The sequence below is a fragment of the Lutra lutra genome, chromosome 10 (assembly GCF_902655055.1).
Source record: "Lutra lutra chromosome 10, mLutLut1.2, whole genome shotgun sequence".
NCBI lineage: Eukaryota > Metazoa > Chordata > Mammalia > Carnivora > Mustelidae > Lutra > Lutra lutra.
The window spans coordinates 85766992-85784994 of NC_062287.1; the positions used below are offsets into that span (position 1 = coordinate 85766992).

General features: G+C 40.4%; 1 protein-coding gene across 1 annotated transcript; it reads left to right on the forward strand.

The window, feature by feature from the left end:
- The first annotated feature begins 258 nt into the window (after positions 1 to 258).
- On the forward strand, positions 259 to 17322 carry DEPDC7 (DEP domain containing 7). Its single transcript, XM_047693470.1, has 9 exons — positions 259 to 420; positions 10379 to 10769; positions 12386 to 12513; positions 13348 to 13537; positions 14888 to 15099; positions 15839 to 15981; positions 16376 to 16501; positions 16615 to 16693; positions 16999 to 17322. The coding sequence occupies exons 1-9, from the start codon at positions 348 to 350 to the stop codon at positions 17190 to 17192; spliced, it is 1536 nt and encodes a 511-aa protein (XP_047549426.1). The 5' UTR covers positions 259 to 347; the 3' UTR covers positions 17193 to 17322.
- Positions 17323 to 18003: the final 681 nt, after the last annotated feature.

Consider the following 18003-nt stretch of genomic DNA (forward strand, 5'->3'; position numbering starts at 1 on the left):
GCCCGCGCTTAGGAGGCGCCGAGCCACGGTGGGAAGCGGGTCGCGTAGGTGTCGGCGCCAGTCACGGGGCCCACACCGAAGTGCTCCCTGCTTGGCTATCTCCCACATCACAAGTGAGTAGCTCAGTCAAGGACCGCGGAGGCCGCACCTTTTCCCGGCCCCCGGGCGGCAGGTTACACGCTTCTTCGACAGCCACGTGACCCGTGGCGCGCGGCGCCCTGGGCGGGCGGGGGCGGGACCTGATGGTCGCCCCGCCCCGTCCTGGGCCAGTTAACTGGCGGCGGAGCGGCGGGCGCGGACTTTACCGTGCCGCAGTCGGTGGTGCTGGCAACCTGGCAGCCACGGCCATGGCTACGGTGCGGGAGAAGGCGGTGGCGCTGAACCTGTCGGCTCTCCATAGCCCGGCGCAGAGGCCTCCGGGTAGGTGCTGAGGACCCCTGTCCCGGGCGTGTAGGGGGTCCCGGGCCGGCCCGGGTTGGGGGGCGATGGGGGAGAGGGGCCCAGGCTGCGGTTCTCGCGCTGGACCGGGACCCCGCCGGGTCCAGCGAGTCGGCGCAGCTGTAACCACTCGGGCGGGTACCTCTCAGTGTCGGCGAATTAGAACCCTCTCCGGCGGGTGGGCTTCGGCCGGCAGACCCCGCCGCCCTCACAGCCCAGATTTTTACTTAGCTCCCCAACTTGAACTTCGCCGCGCGCTCGTCAGTGGCCCGCTGCGTGCCAGGCGTTCTCACTCGGTCTCCAGACAGGCTCCACGTCGTTACGCTTAGCGAGTATCTCCGGACCTCGATGGCTCTTTGCCTTCTGTCTCAAGCGCGAACCTCGGCCGCACAATATGGCCAGGGACCGAGCGTCTCTCTTGCCCACTCTGTTCTCCAGACTTCCTGGGAGTGATGAGTGTTTTTTGCTCGATGGGAAGGAACTTGGCATTAAAAGTATTTATTCGTTAAATTTTCTGGATTTTTACTGGAGTATTTCAGTGAATGGAAGTTTTGAACTTTTTTTTTTTTTTTTAATGGTTTTGTGACATTAGGAGAGACGTTGGTGAATTCTGCCAACCAGCTTAATCATATCTTTGGGGACAGCTTGCTTAGCCTTTTGCTTTCTTTGAATGTCCAAACAAATGAACGGAAGGGATAACCAATTCTAAAATTCTGATCCTAGCATATTACAACTCAGTAAGTAAAGATATTCACACAACACAGCCTTTTTTTTTTTTTTTTCCTTTCTTTCTTTCTAGAGCAGATACAACTTTACCCTTTTCTGTATCTGCTGTGTGGGGTGTAGGTTCCCTATCCGGCAAAAACGTTTCCTTTGGAAAATACCTACTAGTGAAATCGACTCCTTCCTCAAGATGACAGTAGTCAGTGACTTGACTCAGGTCATTTGGGTGCATCTCAATGGTTCCAGTCTTGTGTCGACTTACAATTACTAATACTCCTTTTAATCTTCAAAATGCCAATAAATTGTGATAGAGAGCTACTTTTCTAAGAACAATCATAATATTGACCTTTTCTCCACCAATTTAAAGGATCAGATAAGCATATGATGGCTACATTCAGAATTTCTCTTTGTTTTACATTGTGAAGAGAAGGGATTCATTCATCATTTGAGAATTCAAAATTGGAAACAGTCTTGGGAAGTCTTTAGGCTTACTTTCTGAGTGAAAGCCATTACCAACTTTTAAGTGATTAGAACCGTAGCGCCCTGTCTTCTCTAACAGCTGAAATACCAGTTCTGAGCTTTGGGCATTGGTGAACAGGTTCTTAGATGGCATAAGGGAGTATGTATCTTCAAAATTAAGTAGGCGACTCTCCGAGGGAAGAGCTGAGGTGCTGGTAAGCAGATCTAAACCCAAGGAAAAGACCAGTTTCCTGCCTGGCTGGTGCAGTGGGCAGAGAAGGGCCCACCGCCTCTTCTTATTTGTTTTGCTTGCTAGAGTTGGAACTCTGCCTGTTAGCATTTGTTAATCTCTCTTCCACCCTTTAGTTCCCTGTCACAGTCCCAGGGAGCACAGTAATAGGAGCCTGTGCTTCTTGGTTTCTTGCGACTGGCTCTCTGTGTGCTGCAAGCGGCTTTGTACTCTTCATTCTTTACCGAATAGTTACTCTTTCCACACCTAAACGGGCTGTAGTGACCAGGGGACCTGATTTAGTTAGAAGAAGTGAATGCTATAAGCTAGCCATCAGCACATACTTTGAAGATATTTGCCTTTCAGTATAGACAAGAAAGCGGTGTGTTATCCTGTTATCCCTTCATACTGTAACCTAATTCTTTGAATTCACCTGGTATCACTTTTCCAGGGAGCTCAAAGTACTTCCCATATGCTGTCTCATTAATCTGTCTCAATTAAAGTAGGGGCCAATGCCTACTTTTGTGGATACTTCTCTTAGCCTGTTTTAAAATTGTTATTATTAGAAAAGATTTCTTTTACATCCTTTACCTACTTGCAGCCTTCTTTTTAGAGGCAGTCTCAGGTTTAGCTTGACATCTCTAATACCACACAAGAGGAAAGCAAACTTTGGACTACCAAAACCAATGTACAGTAAAAGCATTGCATATTGGTATCCGTGTCTAGCAGGTTTTTCCCACTCAGTCACAGCTGCTTATTTGTACACCCAAATCTCAGTTCTCTACATTTATCTCTTTTCATAAGGTTTTGGTTAATGTCCAGTAGATTAGTTCTTTTCTTTTATCTTGGCAGTTCTGTGAGTAATGTTTTAAAACCTCTTGAAAAAAAATAATTCTTAAAATTCTCTTTAATCCGGGGCTCCAGGTGGCTTAGTGGGTTAAAGCCTCTGCCTTCGGCTCAGGTCATGGTCTCATCTCAGGGTTCTGGGATCCAGCCCCACATCGGACTCTCTGCTCAGCAGGGAGCCTGCTTCCTCCTCTCTGCCTGCCTCTCTGCCTACTTGTGATCTCTGTCTGTCAAATAAATAAATAAAATCTTTTTAAAAATTCTCTTTAATCCTAAATGTCTTAGGATTTAAAAAAATTTTTTTATTTATTTGAGAGAGAGCGTGAGAGAGCGAGCATGAATGGGGGGAGGAGCACAGGGAATGGGAGAAGCAGGCCTCCTGCTGAGCAGGGAGACCAACTTGGGGCCTATCTCAGGACCCTGGGATCACAACTGGAGCTGAAGGCAGATGCTTGTGACTAAATGACTTAGGATTTATTTATTATTTTCTGATGAAGAGTTAAATCCTCTGGTATGTGACACATCTTGTCTTAATCTGCTGGCAGCCTTTATGTATTGAATTCTGTTTAAAGCCTGACATCCTCAGGTGGTACGAATAGTTAAAGGATAAACTCTGAAGGTAGAGACTGTCCCCTTAGTTCAGAGGAGGGAAGAAGTAAGATACCTTCCCTTTTCTTTTTACTTTTTAAATAAACTTTTAGAATTTTGAATAGATTTAGATTTACAGAAAAGTCATGAAGTTGGTATATAGAATTCCCATCTGCCCTTTACTCATTTTTTCCTTACTATTAACATCTTACCATTGTATAGTACATTTGTCACAATTAATGAACCAAAGTTAACACATACTTATGAGCTGAAGTCCATACTTTACTCAGATTTCATTAATTTTTGCCTAATGTTCTTTTTCTGTTCCAGGATCCCATTCAGGATATTACATTACAGGGGCTCCCAGGTGGCTCAGTCGGTTTAGCATCTGCCTTTGGCTCAGGTCATGATCCCAGGGTCTGGGATGGAGCCGCATATCAGGCTCTTTGCAGAGCAGAGCAGGTATCCCGATTCTCCCTCTCCCACTCCCTCTGCTTGTGTTCCCTCTCTTGCTGTCTCTCTCTCTCTGTCAAATAAATAAAATCTTTTTAAAAAGGTGGGGATATCCTATTACATTGAGTCTTTAGGCTCTTCCAAATTGTGACAGTTTCCCACTCCGTTTGGAGTTACACGTCTGTTCATTGCTGGGTGCTGATGGTAGCCACCTAGCGTATATTGTCTCCTGTGATCCTCACGGTAACTGAGGGAAGTGGACCTAGCTCTTGTTTTGCAACAGAAAAGTTAGGCTGTTTGGCCAGGATTGCATTATTAGTAAAGATGGGGCCGAGAATAGAACTCAGGTATCTGGGACTCCAGAACTCATGCTTTGGTCTTACTCTTTGTATCCACAGAAAAGAGCGCTGTGCCTGCTGCATTAACACAAGTTTTCATGTCCTAATACTATTCAGTTAACCCACACTTTCTGAACTGTGGGCACTATTGACATTCTCTCTGTTGTGGGGGCTGGCCTGTGTTTAGCAGCGTCCCTAGCCCATCTGCTCACTAAGTGCCAATAGCACTTCCCCTTCCTCCGCCTGGGACAACCAAGAATGGCTCCAGACATTGCCAGGTATCTAGATGACTATAAAATCATTCACTAAGAACCACTGCATTAACTCTCCTTTAAAAATTTTTAGTAGTTGGCAATCATCTACCACTCACAAGTGTTGAATAACCAAATCTATAGGCAGTCTATAAGGCAATTAAATCATTTGAACTTTTGCGAACTGTAAGGACATTTGAAAAAAAGGCATTAGGGACGCCTGGGTGGCTCAGTGGGTTAAGCCTCTGCTTTTGGCTCAGGTCATGGTCTCAGAGTCCTGGGATCAAGTCCCACATTGGGCTCTCTGCTCAGCAGGGAGTCTGCTTCCCCCTCTCTCTCTGCCTGCCTCTCTGCCTACTTGTGATCTGTCAAATAAACAAAATCTTAAAAAAAAAAAAAAGGCATTAGCTTGCTGTCCAAGTTTTGTGAAAATTGTCTAACATGAGCTATCTGAATTCTTTTTTTTTTTTTTTCCTGTGGGGTAGGGACATTCTAAAGCCCAAGAAGGAAAAGGAGATTGTTACATGTTCATTTAGAAGTAGCATTTTTTTTTCATAATTCTCTGTGTGTTTACCTTGCACTGGGATCCACTTTTGTAATGTGTGTATGATCTTCTCAGGCGAATAATCCTACTAATTTGAAGTGACTATAGAATTGTTTTTGTCCTTAGGTCGGTTTCACCAGCAGGGCTGTGGGAGATGTGTTCCGCAGATCATAGCTGAAGCTGATTATCCCTTTATAACTTCTGAATAAGTGTAATTTCTTGACATGTCTGCCTTATGACTTGACCTTTTAAGGAATTATTTCAATAACTTGAGTATTTAGTGTGTATTTGTAGAAGGGAAGATATTAGTATTACACATATATATCAGAGTTCAGTATCAGAAATTTAACTTCTTTTTATGGTTGGTAAACTTTTTTGGATAGATTTCAAATACATGCAAAGGACAGGTCTTGGTTTTGAAAAATAAGTATTGCTTTCAAGCAAATAAAGATGAGTGCTTGAAAAATGAATGTTAACTAACCTAGATTTATATAGGGCTTATGAGCACAGTATGTTATAGATCTAATTTAAAACAATTTCTGAGCCTCTTGTTAGGTCACCTTCCAAAAAGCTTTTTATAAAGTCACATTTGTTCCTATTCCTCATTTCTTACCATATTTTCTGTGGTGTTCAATGTCCATATCTAAATGGAAATGGGTAGAATTTCAGTCTCTGAAATCCTATAATCAGATGTTTAGACCTGAAACCACCCTTAAACACAGTGTTCAGCTCTTGTATCAGTGAATGAAGAAACCAGCCTATAGAGGTTAATTCTCTTATCCAAGGTCATCGCAGTTAATCTTTAGACTCTTTGATCCTTTCATCATGATGCTTTTAGAACATTTGTGACCAAAGGAAATCAGGAAGCATCAAGACGCAGATAGTGCTGAATCTGATTTTATTAATTTATTTATTTTAGAGAAGGGGGAGAGAGTGGGTTGGGGCAGAAGCAGAGGGTGAGAGAGAATCTCAAGCAGGCTCCATGCCCAGCACAGAGCCCCATGTGGGGCTCCCTCTCTCAACCCTGAGCTCCTGACCTGAGCCCAAATCAGGAGCCAGACGCCTAACCGACTAGGGCACCTGGCTTAAGGTGAGCATCACTAGTAATTAGATAGTGATGACTTTTAAAGAAATGTCTAGCTCATATGCAAGTGAGGGCTGGGGACAAGGCTGAAGCTGAAATTTGATGCTAGACTTACAAAGCACTCTTTGTCTACTTCTGGTCTCTTGAATCCTGTTCAGAAGTCACAGTAATTTGTCTCACTGGGCCGTGGTCTGCTATACCCATATTCCCTTCAACTCTTCGATGATGATGAATAAGTTTCAAACCAGCATGTGGGGGATCTATGTTCAACTGGTGAAGTCAGCATTAAAAAAACAGGTTATCCTGGTGTGGGTTTTGGCACATGTACTTGTCAAGTGCAGGTTATGTTATGTATTAAAGTATCTGTATGAACATGAGCTGGTTTGGGTCTGTGGGTGGTGATGCTTAAGGGGAAATATCCCAGGATGCAATGTTGGGAATTAATGGTCATTGAGAACAGAGGGACCTGAAAGGGCTGAATTGTATCATGCCTAGAGGACTCTGGAAACATTGTGTGGCTCAGAGGTGCCTACTATCCTGCTCTAACCTGTTCTTTAATCTTTTATACTGTGTTATCCAACCTGCAGAACTTCCTGATTTCCCATATTTAAGCAGCAAGTTAATATGCGGAAATTTATTCTTCTTACTTCCCCTCTGAAGATTAGCCTTTGTCACTGAAGCTCTGTCTCCCCTCCCTCCTACCCCCTTCTGTTGTCTTGTTGATCTCTAATTAGTAAGTGACTCAGCTTTAATTTTTAGGATTTTTATACTTATCTACTTGTAGCTCAACTCTTAGGACTGAGGTGTTTCAAATTTAATATCATTACCAGCCAGAAGTCTATTTCACTGCTACTTAAAAGGCCCTCTGATCTCTACAAGTTTGAATCTTAATTTCCTCTCCTCTCCTACTCCTGTGTACTGTGGCTTGAATGTATTATAGAATTTATGATATCCTACTTTATTTTAGGACTAATGGCTATGGCATTTATTTATTTATTGGTTTACTTAATGACTGATTTTTTTTTTTAAGGTTTTATTTATATATTGGGGGGGAGCATGAGTTGGGGGAGGGGCAAAAGAAGAGGGAGAAGCAGACTCCCCGCTGATCAGGGAGGCTGATGCAGGACTTGATCCCAGCACCTTGAGATCATGGTCTGAGCCAAAGGCAGGTGCTTAACTAGCTAAGCCACCCAGATGCCCACGGCTGCTGTTTTAAATAGCTTTGTTAAGGGTTCACAATTTTTTTTTTTTTTTTTGGAGGTGGGGAGGGCTCACAAATCTTAAAGTTTTTTGTTTCTTCTAATCTCATTGGCTCACTTAAAGCTCTTTCACTTAATCCTAGTGAAAAGTTGATGCTAAAACCCTCTGGTGATTTAATATATTTACATTTGAGAACTAGAAAAAGTATATATTTACTACCTGTGAAACTGGGTTTGTTTAACTCATGAGCCTCAATTTCCTCAAAATAAGATTATTAACAACTATTTCAGAGAAAGTTTATCAGGATTCAATAAGAGAAGGCAGAGCTTGTCATATTTAAGTACTCAAACATGAGTTGTTATTAATAACAATGAATATTTGGAAAGTCTAAAGAGCAGACATTAAGTTCATTTAAATCTCAGCTATAATCTCTAGTATTTTAAGAAGTTAAGAATATTAACTATGAGGGCGCCTGGGTGGCTCAGGGGGTTAAAGCCTCTGCTTTTGGCTCAGGTCACGATCTCATGGTCCTGGGATTGAGCCCGAAATCGGGCTCTCTGCTCAGCGGGGAGCCTGCTTCTCCCTCTCTCTCTGCCTGCCTCTCTGCCTACTTGTGATCTCTCTCTCTCTCTCTCTCTGTGTCAAATAAATAAATAAACTCTTTTAAAAAATAAATAAATAAACAAAATCTTAAAAAATGAATATTAACTATGAACACTCTTTTTATTTAGTTATTGTGGCTGGAAACAGTGCAGCTACTCCTGGGTTCTAAACACCAGGAATGAGCTGGACAGGTTTTAAGCTTTCATCAAATGCTCCATTCTGGCTCTGTTCAGTAGATACTAAATACTGTGCGGGTAGTAAATCTTTTACCGGTGTGGTTTATCTAATTGATTCTCCATAATTCAGTCCTTAAAACTGTTCACATGATATTTGGAAAACTAGCATCAGTTATTGCCTTCTTTGTTTGTTACTGGATTATGAAGTATCTTGAATTTTAAAATATAAAAACAGTCTTGCTGATTATTAAACCAAAATAATAATTGGTAGATAGTTAAATTATCCATCTACTTTTGGTACGGGAAGTATACAAATAGTAAAGGATTTTATGTGTATGCCTGTGTGTATGTTAGTAATTTTCATGGTGAAGATGTTAAAATTTCTAGTAGCTACGAAATGACACTGTAAGTGACTACAGTGTGATGACCCACTGGGATTCTATTATTATAATATAAAAGACTGGGGGCGCCTGGGTGGCTCAGTTGGTTAAGCAACTGCCTTCAGCTCAGGTCATGATCCTGGAGTCCCGGGATCGAGTCCCGCATCAGGCTCCCAGCTCCACGGGGAGTCTGCTTCTCCCTCTGACCTTCTCCTCGCTCATGCTCTCTCTCACTGTCTCTCTCCCTCTCAAGTAAATAAATAAAATGTTTAAAAAAAATAATATAAAAGACTGAATGACCTACTTAAAATTTATGACTCTAGCACATTAAATGGAGTTTTAATGTCTTTCAGGAACTCAACTTTACCTTCATCTCATACATTCTATTTTCTCTAAAAAGGCAGGAAGGTAGTTTCAGGTAGCAGTTTCTTTGGTTATAGCTCCCCTTATTCCTTATATTTGTACTGATACATAGTTTTCCTTTTTACATGACCTTAAGGGACGTAATAAGTTTTCAACTTCTCTGTCAGAGTATCCTAAAAATATAGGAAGTAATACACTTAACAAAACTGGGGGCTTAAAAATTAGAACCACTGTGTATTCCGAGGATCACTGAAAGGTATAACACAAAAAAAGGCATACTCTCTGTTTATGTAAAAAGAGAGCAAGCCAGGGTGCCTAGGTGGCTCAGTGGGTTAAGGCCTCTTCTCAGGTCATGATCCCAGGGTCCTGGGATCGAGCCCCGCATCGAATCGGGCTCTCTGCTCAGCAGAGAGCCTGCTTCCCTGCCCCGCCCCAGCCTCCCCACCCACCGCCTGCCTCTCTGCCTACTTGTGATCTCTCTGTCAAACAAATAAATAAAATCTTAAAAAAAAAAAAGGCAAGCCAGCCAGCTGGCCAAAGAGCTGATGATTAGCTAGACTCTGTTCCATCAGCTTATTAAAACTAAGGTCCATTTTTTTCCTCTTAATTGTTTCTCCTTTTCTTTGTAGTTTTGCCAAATATCCATTTATTACAATGCGGAAAAATGTGATAACTCTTTGAAAGCATGTTTTCTTTCTTTCCTGTTTTGCTAAAATCTTGCTCAGTTTCTGTGCTTTTCCTCTTTGTGGTAGGCTGCGAGCTCCTGTTGGGCAGAAAGCAGTCTTCCCTGCACAAAGTACTTAACTCCTAAGCCTGCATAATAGGAAGCTTTAAAAATATTAGTTTATTCCAACTCGTGTGTGTGTGTGTGTGTGTGTGTGTGTGTATAACTGTCCATCTACCTATTTACCGATAAATGCTTTAAAATGATACAGACCATGAGCGAAATTCCAGTAGCACCTCTTACGGTATGTCTGGAAGTTACGCTTAACCTCTGTGCATCTGTTTTCCATCTCTCAAATAGAGATTATATCTGCCTCATAGCGTTGCTAATGGTCTACATGTGAGGCACTTCATAGAGTTCCTTCCACATAATTCGTAACTGCCGCAAGGACCTACTTGATCTGCACTCCCCCACCCCAAAGACCATTTCCACTCCCCTCTGATCCCACTTCCTACTGTTCTCTCCCTGGTTACCCACTCAGGCCATGTTGGCCTTGTTCCTCATCTCCTGGCCAAGTGCACTCGCTTCTCGGGCCTTTGTTCTTCCTGCTCCCTCTGCCCTTTCCCCAGATATCTGCACAGCTTGCTTCCTGGTTGTACTCCGGCTTCTGCTCACATACCACCTTGTCAGATCTTTCCAGACATCCCCTCCAAAATAGTGCTCTCCTCCTCACCAGGCTTTATTACCACCGCCGCCCCTCACTCCCACCCCCAGCATTCGTCCACCATCCGCATATTGTCTGTATCTTCCCACAAAGTAGAAGTCCGTGAGAACGGGGACCTTGTTTTGCTCACCGATGTATCTTAGCCCACAGAACAGTGTTCACCATACAGTAGGCACTGCTGATGAGAAGCTGGGCAACAAGCTGACCTCATAACTGTTCCTCATTAACAGCTTCGGAAATTGCCACTTTTTGCTTAAGGATTGCTTGGACCTGATTATTAATGAACAAGGTTACTCTGTGTTTTTCCCATTGCAGGTTTCAGTGTGGCCCAGAAACCGTTCGGAGCCACCTATGTGTGGAGCAGCATTATAAACACTCTGCAAACACAGGTGGAAGTGAAGAGGCGAAGACACCATTTAAAAAGACACAATGACTGCTTCGTTGGTTCAGAGGCTGTGGATGTCATTTTCTCTCACCTAATTCAGAATAAATATTTCGGCGATGTGGATATTCCTCGGGCCAAAGTGGTGAGAGTGTGTCAGGCACTTATGGACTACAAAGTATTTGAAGCAGTTCCAACCAAAGTCTTTGGCAAAGACAAGAAACCTACATTTGAAGATAGTAGTTGCAGCCTTTATAGATTCACAACTGTACCTAGCCAAGACAGTCAGTCGGGCAAAGAGAATAAACTATATTCGCCTTCCAGGTTCGTATGAAATGTTGGACTCTCCTGGGGATATTGGCAGGCTTTCATTTACTTTTTAGCGAGAGGCTGACCGGCTTTATGTTCTTTTGGAAACTGTAAACTGGGCTAATGTGGGAATATTTGACAGGATACAGTGAATTTCTATTTGGTATCTCCTAGAATTCCTACTTATTCATATTTTATATTTAGCAGAATAATCAACAGATTTTGATTTTTTTTTTTTTCCTGCTTCAATTCACAATCACAGTGTAAAAACATGTAAGAGGGTTTATACACAAAGAACAACAGAAAAGGGGAGGGAGGGAAGAAGGGAAGAAGGGAGGAAGGGAGGCAAGTGGGTTATCACTGGAATCCAGGACATGGCAGATGTGAAGTATGGAAGGTACGTGGGACCCAGAATGCAGAGGATTTCATATGACATAAGGAATTTGCAATCAATCATACAGATGTTGGGGAGACCACAGAAAATGACAGTGTATCTTAGAAAGGTCATCCTGGCAGCCATATGGACAGCCTAACGAGGAGAGCCAGTTAGGAAACTACTGCAGCATTGCCGTCTGCAGATGAGGGTATAGTGAGCTCCATTGGGGGGGAAGGAATCATGTCAAGGGACACTGGGGGACAGACCTGTAGAGCCCAGTGCTTGAAATGGGTGTTGGTGATAAGTATGTTAACTTGGTTATTTGTCATGAAATAAAACGTTTCCCTTTTATTTCTTTCAGCAAAACTTTGTAGAGGTGACCATGTAACCGAAGCTCTTCTAATTCAGATCTCACCCAAAGAGTTTTAGTGTTACCAACTTTTAGTTATTTTTTGTGTACCATGTATCAAATTTAGTGTATTTAGTGTTTCAAATATCTTAATGTCTTAACTTTCAACACTCTATTTAAAAGATGATAACATTTACCTCTCTATATAGGACGGAAATGTGAGGGTAAGATACGGCAAAATCACTGCTTTCCAAACGCAGGTGCATATTCTTTATCTGAAACCATTGGAAGCACGTGCATTTAGAAATTTGGAACTTTGGAGGTTTTAAAAAGATAATTTTGTACATAGACCATATATTAGATGGCCCTCCTCAATGGATCTGGGAGAGCATCTGGTAACCAAATGCAGTAATATTTCTGCGGTAAACAAAATAGTCCTACTAACTGGGATAAGCGAAGACTATGCGGGCGGGACAGGTTTTGTCACAATCTGAGTTCTGAATAAACTTCAGATTTCTCACAGCTTTTGGGGTTTCACAATTGTGGATAAAGGATTATAGGTCTATATGTGGAAAATGATGAGCCCTATCCACCAAAAAATGCCCCCAAAATAGAGACGAGTGATTAAAAACAGTAAGCTGTTAAAGTTAGATTATGTTTTAAAATTGGAGATCAAAATTTTAGTCATCCAATTACTTAAATCTGAATATTCAAAGGAAAATTTAGCATATGTATACTTAGGCTTGAGAGAGAAGGTGGATATTTTTGTATTCTACTCTTAGAATTTGCATTTGTTGTGTTTTTGCTCTGAAATGCATGAACTTTGTAGAAACTCAGCTCTCTGATAGTAAAGTATTTCTCTGGGCTTAATCATAAACAGTAATTTAAAAAATAAATTCATTTTAGGTATTCAGGTGCATTATTTAAGTCATCTGATATCAAATCAGCAAGTTTAGAGGATCTGTGGGAAAATCTGAGTTTAAAGCCTACTAACTCCCCTCCTGTAAACATCTCTGCAACCTTGTCTCCCCAAGGTAAGTAAAGATGATACAAGTAAGAAATAGAAGACCAACTTCAGATAAAATAAGTTACTTAAAACTTTTCAGTCTTAGCCTTTATTAGAATTTAAATGTTCAGAGCACAAAGAAAGAGTACACTGTGTATTAAAGCTGTTTATATTAAGTTTTAACAGAGGTCTATTATCTTTAACAAATAGATCAGTGTTGCAACTCTTGAACACTGACTTTTGTCCTATCAGCTGGCAGAGGTTCAAATCTGCAGTGTTTTGCGTGCAGATTTTTATTTATTTAAAATATGCTCTCAGATATTTCTTTCTCTAACATTTTATTAGGTTAAATAAAATTTTGAAAATCACATTAAAACATAAACAGAACTCTTATGTTCTTCCTTGTCTGTGGCAATGGAATGTAGATTAATGACCGATTTCCACCTTCCCTCCCCCATCCCAGTTGTGGAAACCCTGAGTGGAATAATCTGGAGCCAATAGTTTCAGACCAGTTTTCAGATGGAATAATGAATCATTCTTTCTTCCAAAATCCTTATTAACATGTTATATGACTTGATCTCTTATCTCTGCCATATTGGTTTTACAGTAAAAGAATGAAAAGAATTCCTGTCGTCCAAAGTCTGTTCTCCTACACTTTAAACAAATCTTGAATTGTTTTATGAAACCACTTCATAAATAAGATTGACTTTCTTTTCCTCTTCTTTTTTCCTTTTTCTCTTCTCTTCTCTTCTTTTTTTTTTTCTTTTGCCACAAATTTATACCTTAGACTTGCCTGAGCAAATAACATGGTGAGCATTTAGTAAATATTGTTACTTTTTACTTTGTCATTTTTCCTGTGTAGTTATTAATGAAGTATGGCAAGAAGAAACAATTGGACGTCTACTGCAGCTTGTAGACCTTCCACTTCTCGACTCCTTACTCAAACAGCAAGAGGTTGTATCTAAAGTTCCTCAGCCTAAGAGGCAACCTGACTTGGTCAACAGCAGTAACTATCTGGATCGAGGGATCCTCAAGGCTTACAGTGACTCTCAGTATGTGGAAATACATCTGTCTCAATAATTTGAGGGTGTTTGTAGGAGAAGTCATAGATGGTGGTTTTCAGATAATCTTTTGCATTCTTCCGTCCACAGCATCAGATAAGCATTAGTTGATAATTATCAGGACTTGGGAAATTGAAGAACAAAATCAGATGTAATTTTCATCATTTTTTTATATTCATTTTTAAAATTAGATTTATTTATTGATTGATTTGACAGAGATCACAAGTAGGCAGAGAGGCAGGCGGGGTTGGTGGCGGGGGGGGGGGGGGAGGCAGGCTCCCCGCTGAGCAGAGAGCCCTGTGCGGGGCTCCATCCCAGGACCCTGGGATCATGATCTGAGCCGAAGGCAGAGGCTTTAACCCACTGATCCACTCAGGCGCCCCAGCTAGAGAGAATCTTAAGCAGGCTCCGCCCTCAGCGTGGAGCTAGAGGTGGAGTTCAGTCCCCTGACCCTGAGATCATGACCTGAGCTGAAATCAAGAGTCTAGAACACTTAACTGACTGAGCCTCCCAGGTGCCCCGCATACCTATAATTCTTGTAAAAAAAGAAATAATTTAAATCCTATTTCTATAATCTAGTGTTTTTAAAGATTTATTTTTAAGTAATCTCTACACCTGTTAAGGGGCTTGAACTCACAACTCCAAGATCAAGAGGTGCATGAGCCACCGACTGAGCCAGCCAGGCGCCCCATATTTCTACAACCTGAAGCAACATATGAAAACATTTTATAATTACCTTACATTTTAAATACAGAGTTAGAAATTGTGCTAGAAGTGACCTTAGAGATCATCTCACTGCATCTTAACAATGACCTTGGTGAAGCTGATGTGCAGAAAGCTGACATGACCTGCCCGAAGTAATGCCTCTGGGTGCTGGCAGAATTTGTTGTCCTGATTCCTAGCGGTAGAGCACATGATTGTTCTTTTTTAAAACCGTATACAAAATACATATAAATATATAGTGCATATTACCAAGTTGAGTACTAGAAGTTATTCTAGAATTCTGTTTCTTGAAAGGCACTGCTTTTCTGAGGTTACCCAGGTGGCATTTTAAGAGTAGAGTTTGAATTTTGATATCCTTTTCAGTTTGTCTTGTAGTGGATAGCTTCTGTTTCCTCTTCAAGAAGAAAAAGGAAGATCTATGAAGCCAAACTTTTTGTCTGTGATACATGATCTAGCTGTATTTTAAAAAGAATTACACATATCTATATCTAAGTCTATGAAAATTTATCCTCATGGCAGACTTGAAAGAGGTAGTACATTAGGTACTGTGTGTATATTTGTTATTCTTTGCTTTTTAAAATAATTCAGATAATTTTTTAAATCTCTTCTCCTCCGTAGGGAAGACGAATGGCTCTCTGCGGCAACTGACTGCTTAGAGTACCTTCCAGACCAGATGGTGGTGGACATAAGCAGAAACTTTCCTGAGCAACCAGAGAGGATAGACTTAGTGAAAGAACTTCTGTTTGATGCCATTGGGAAATATTACAGTAGTAGGGAACCTCTGTTAAATCACTTATCTGATGTTCATAATGGCATTGCAGAACTCTTAGGTAAGTAAGATCTTACTGGATACTGGAATTTGTCTTTTGGAGGAAACAGGAAAAAGTTAATTATCCTCCAAATGAACCAAAATGGCACTACTTCAAGCTCAAAATGGATCTGGATTAATCCATGGAAAGTATGTTTATTCCAAAACTCCTAGGGCTCACTTGGAAGGAGGCTTTAGCAAGCTCTCCAGTTATGCAGGAACTTCTGGTTGGCACAGGAGAAAGCTGCCCTCATTCACTGGAAGTTTAATAGGTCTAGTGTGGCAGTTCTCTTCTTTAGAAGGCTCTACCAACACCTCCACTTCCCCTACTTCATTGTCTTCAAAGTTGCAGACACTCTACCCCGCTACCAATGAGCCCAACTTCCACATGGTTTGTTGAAAACAAATTGGGGGTTTCAAAGACTCCTTTCTATTTTTCTCAGGTAGAGTTGGATATATCACTACTTTACACATAGTGTACCCTTGAAATGTGTTGGATTAATGAAAAGCAGCCTGGGGGTTTATTTACAAAGCCAAGAGCTTGATTTAACATCCTAAAATGATTATATAAGGATTTAGGAGTCTGCCTTGACGGTTGGCATTGGTCATTTATTATAATTCCTAGTCGTTTTATTTGGTTTTGCTTTTGAAAATAGTTTTGAGTTAGTTTAGTGTTTTGCTTCAGCTTTACCTTGAATTTTGTTCCCTTTGATAGTCATATTTGGTCAAAATTAAAAGCAGTTTTTTTCTTTTGGCTGAAGTGAATGGGAAGACTGAAATAGCATTAGAAGCCACTCAGCTCTTCTTAAAGCTTCTGGACTCCCAAAATAGAGAAGAATTTAGAAGACTACTGTATTTCATGGCTGTTGCAGCACATCCTTCTGAATTTAAATTACAGAAAGAAGTAAGTGTTTTGTCTAAATATGAATTGTATTCAAGTAGTCTTAATACTTACAGGACTCACATATCAAATTATTTCACATTGGCATCAAGTATGCTGAAATGAATAGTGGCTATTAATATTCAACATTGCCTCTTCTATTAAACTCATTTTATTTATTTATTTATTTATTTATTTATTTGAGAGAGAGAGAGAGAGAGATCACAAGTAGGCAGGGGCGGGGGGTTGGGGGGAAGCAGGCTCCCTGCTGAGCACAGAGCCCAATGCAATCCCAGGACCCTGAGATCAAGACCTGAGCTGAAGGCAGAGGCTTAACCCACTGAGGCACCCAGGTGCCCCTATTAAACTCATTCTTTTAAATATACACTGTTGGGTATGTTTTGTTTTATTTTTATAGAGTGACAACCGAATGGTTGTGAAAAGGATATTCTCAAAAGCGATTGTTGACAATAAAAATTTATCCAAAGGCAAAACTGATCTTCTCGTACTCTTTTTAATGGACCATCAAAAAGATGTTTTTAAGGTAAAATTCTGAAAGTAGTTAAATTGAGTTTATGTAGTAGATAACTGGATTAAAATCATTTGAATAATCTCTTGTGTCCCTTTTCTCTCTCTCTTTTTTTTTTTTTTGTTAAGATTCCAGGAACTCTACATAAAATTGTTAGTGTTAAACTCATGGCCATTCAGAAAGGAAGAGATCCAAATAGAAGCACAGGTAATCTGAGAAATAAAATTTTCATGATCTTCCAAAGGTAAATCCCTAGTGTTTATTTGAAAGTGTTTTGTTGTAAGTAGTTGCACTTCAACTAGACTTTAAAACTCCTCAGAGTTATCCAGACTTAGCAGAGAGTGTCCTTATGTCAAAAAGGTAAGTTGACCAGCGTTAGAGACTCAGCAGTGTTTAGCATCTTCAATGCATTTTACAAACTGGGGAATAAGAATATAAATGTAAAAATATTGTTTGTTTTTTTTTTTACTCTCAGGATAGATTAACTGAACTTTTTACTTTTAATCTTAAAGGATACATATATTGCCAGAGAATTGATCAAAGTGATTATTCTGACCATACACAGAAGACAACCAAGGATGAACTAATGAATTTACTAAAGACTATTGATGAGGATTCAAAATTGTCTGCCAAAGAGAAGAAAAAATTGCTAGGTCAGTTTTATAAGTGTCATCCAGACATCTTTATTGAGTATTTTGGAGACTGAGTTTTTAATGTCTGTATATAACTTATATATTTTAAGAATAAATTATGTATCCTAAATATCTAATCACATTTGTAATCTTAAATGTTATAAATATGAAATTGTACTTAATAAAACATGTTTTGTATAACCTTCTGTGTCTGAAACTATTAGATGGTGTATTGCTGTTAAGTATTGACCTCTTTAAGGTGAGCTGATTTGTAAGTACTGTGCCCAGTACTTTATAGAACATCATAGGAATTTAATGAGACGACATTGCAGTGTTTACTTAACAAAGTATTAAATAGTAAGGAAGTCTGTAATTACAAGTTAATAAGAGTGTGGTTTTTACCTTGAGAGGTACTCCTTAAAGGTGCAAGATAGAAACTCAGGCTATGATAAAGTGAATTTGCTAATTACCAGAAAGAGTAGACAAGTCAGAAATTGAACTGTCCTAATGATTTCAAAAACTTCAACATCTTTTAACGTTTATTGTGGGAAAATTCAAGCATATATAAAAGTGGGGGAGAATAGAATAATAAAATAACTTGTACTCCTTTTCCAGTTTCAACAAGTGGCAACTCATGGCCAGTCTCATTTAATCTATATCCCCACGCATTCCTTGCTCCCACCCTAGCAGACTTCAGACATCCTATCACTTCATCTATTAAATTTCAGAGTGCATGGCTAAAAGATAAGGACATTTAAAAAATAACCCCAGTATCCTCATTATGTACATACAAACCCACAGTTCCTTAGTACCATCAAATATGCAGTCAATAGTCACATTTTCTGATCTCAAAGGATTTTGACAGTTTATTCCAATAGGGATCCA

What these genes read in the sequence shown, in the direction of transcription:
- DEPDC7 (XM_047693470.1), top strand. Translation starts at nt 348, where the DNA reads ATGGCTACGGTGCGGGAGAAGGCGGTGGCGCTGAACCTGTCGGCTCTC. An exon ending in AATTTAAATTACAGAAAGAA is followed by an intron (nt 15,982 to 16,375) that starts GTAAGTGTTTTG and finishes TTATTTTTATAG; the next exon opens with AGTGACAACCGAATGGTTGT. An exon ending in AGATCCAAATAGAAGCACAG is followed by an intron (nt 16,694 to 16,998) that starts GTAATCTGAGAA and finishes TTAATCTTAAAG; the next exon opens with GATACATATATTGCCAGAGA.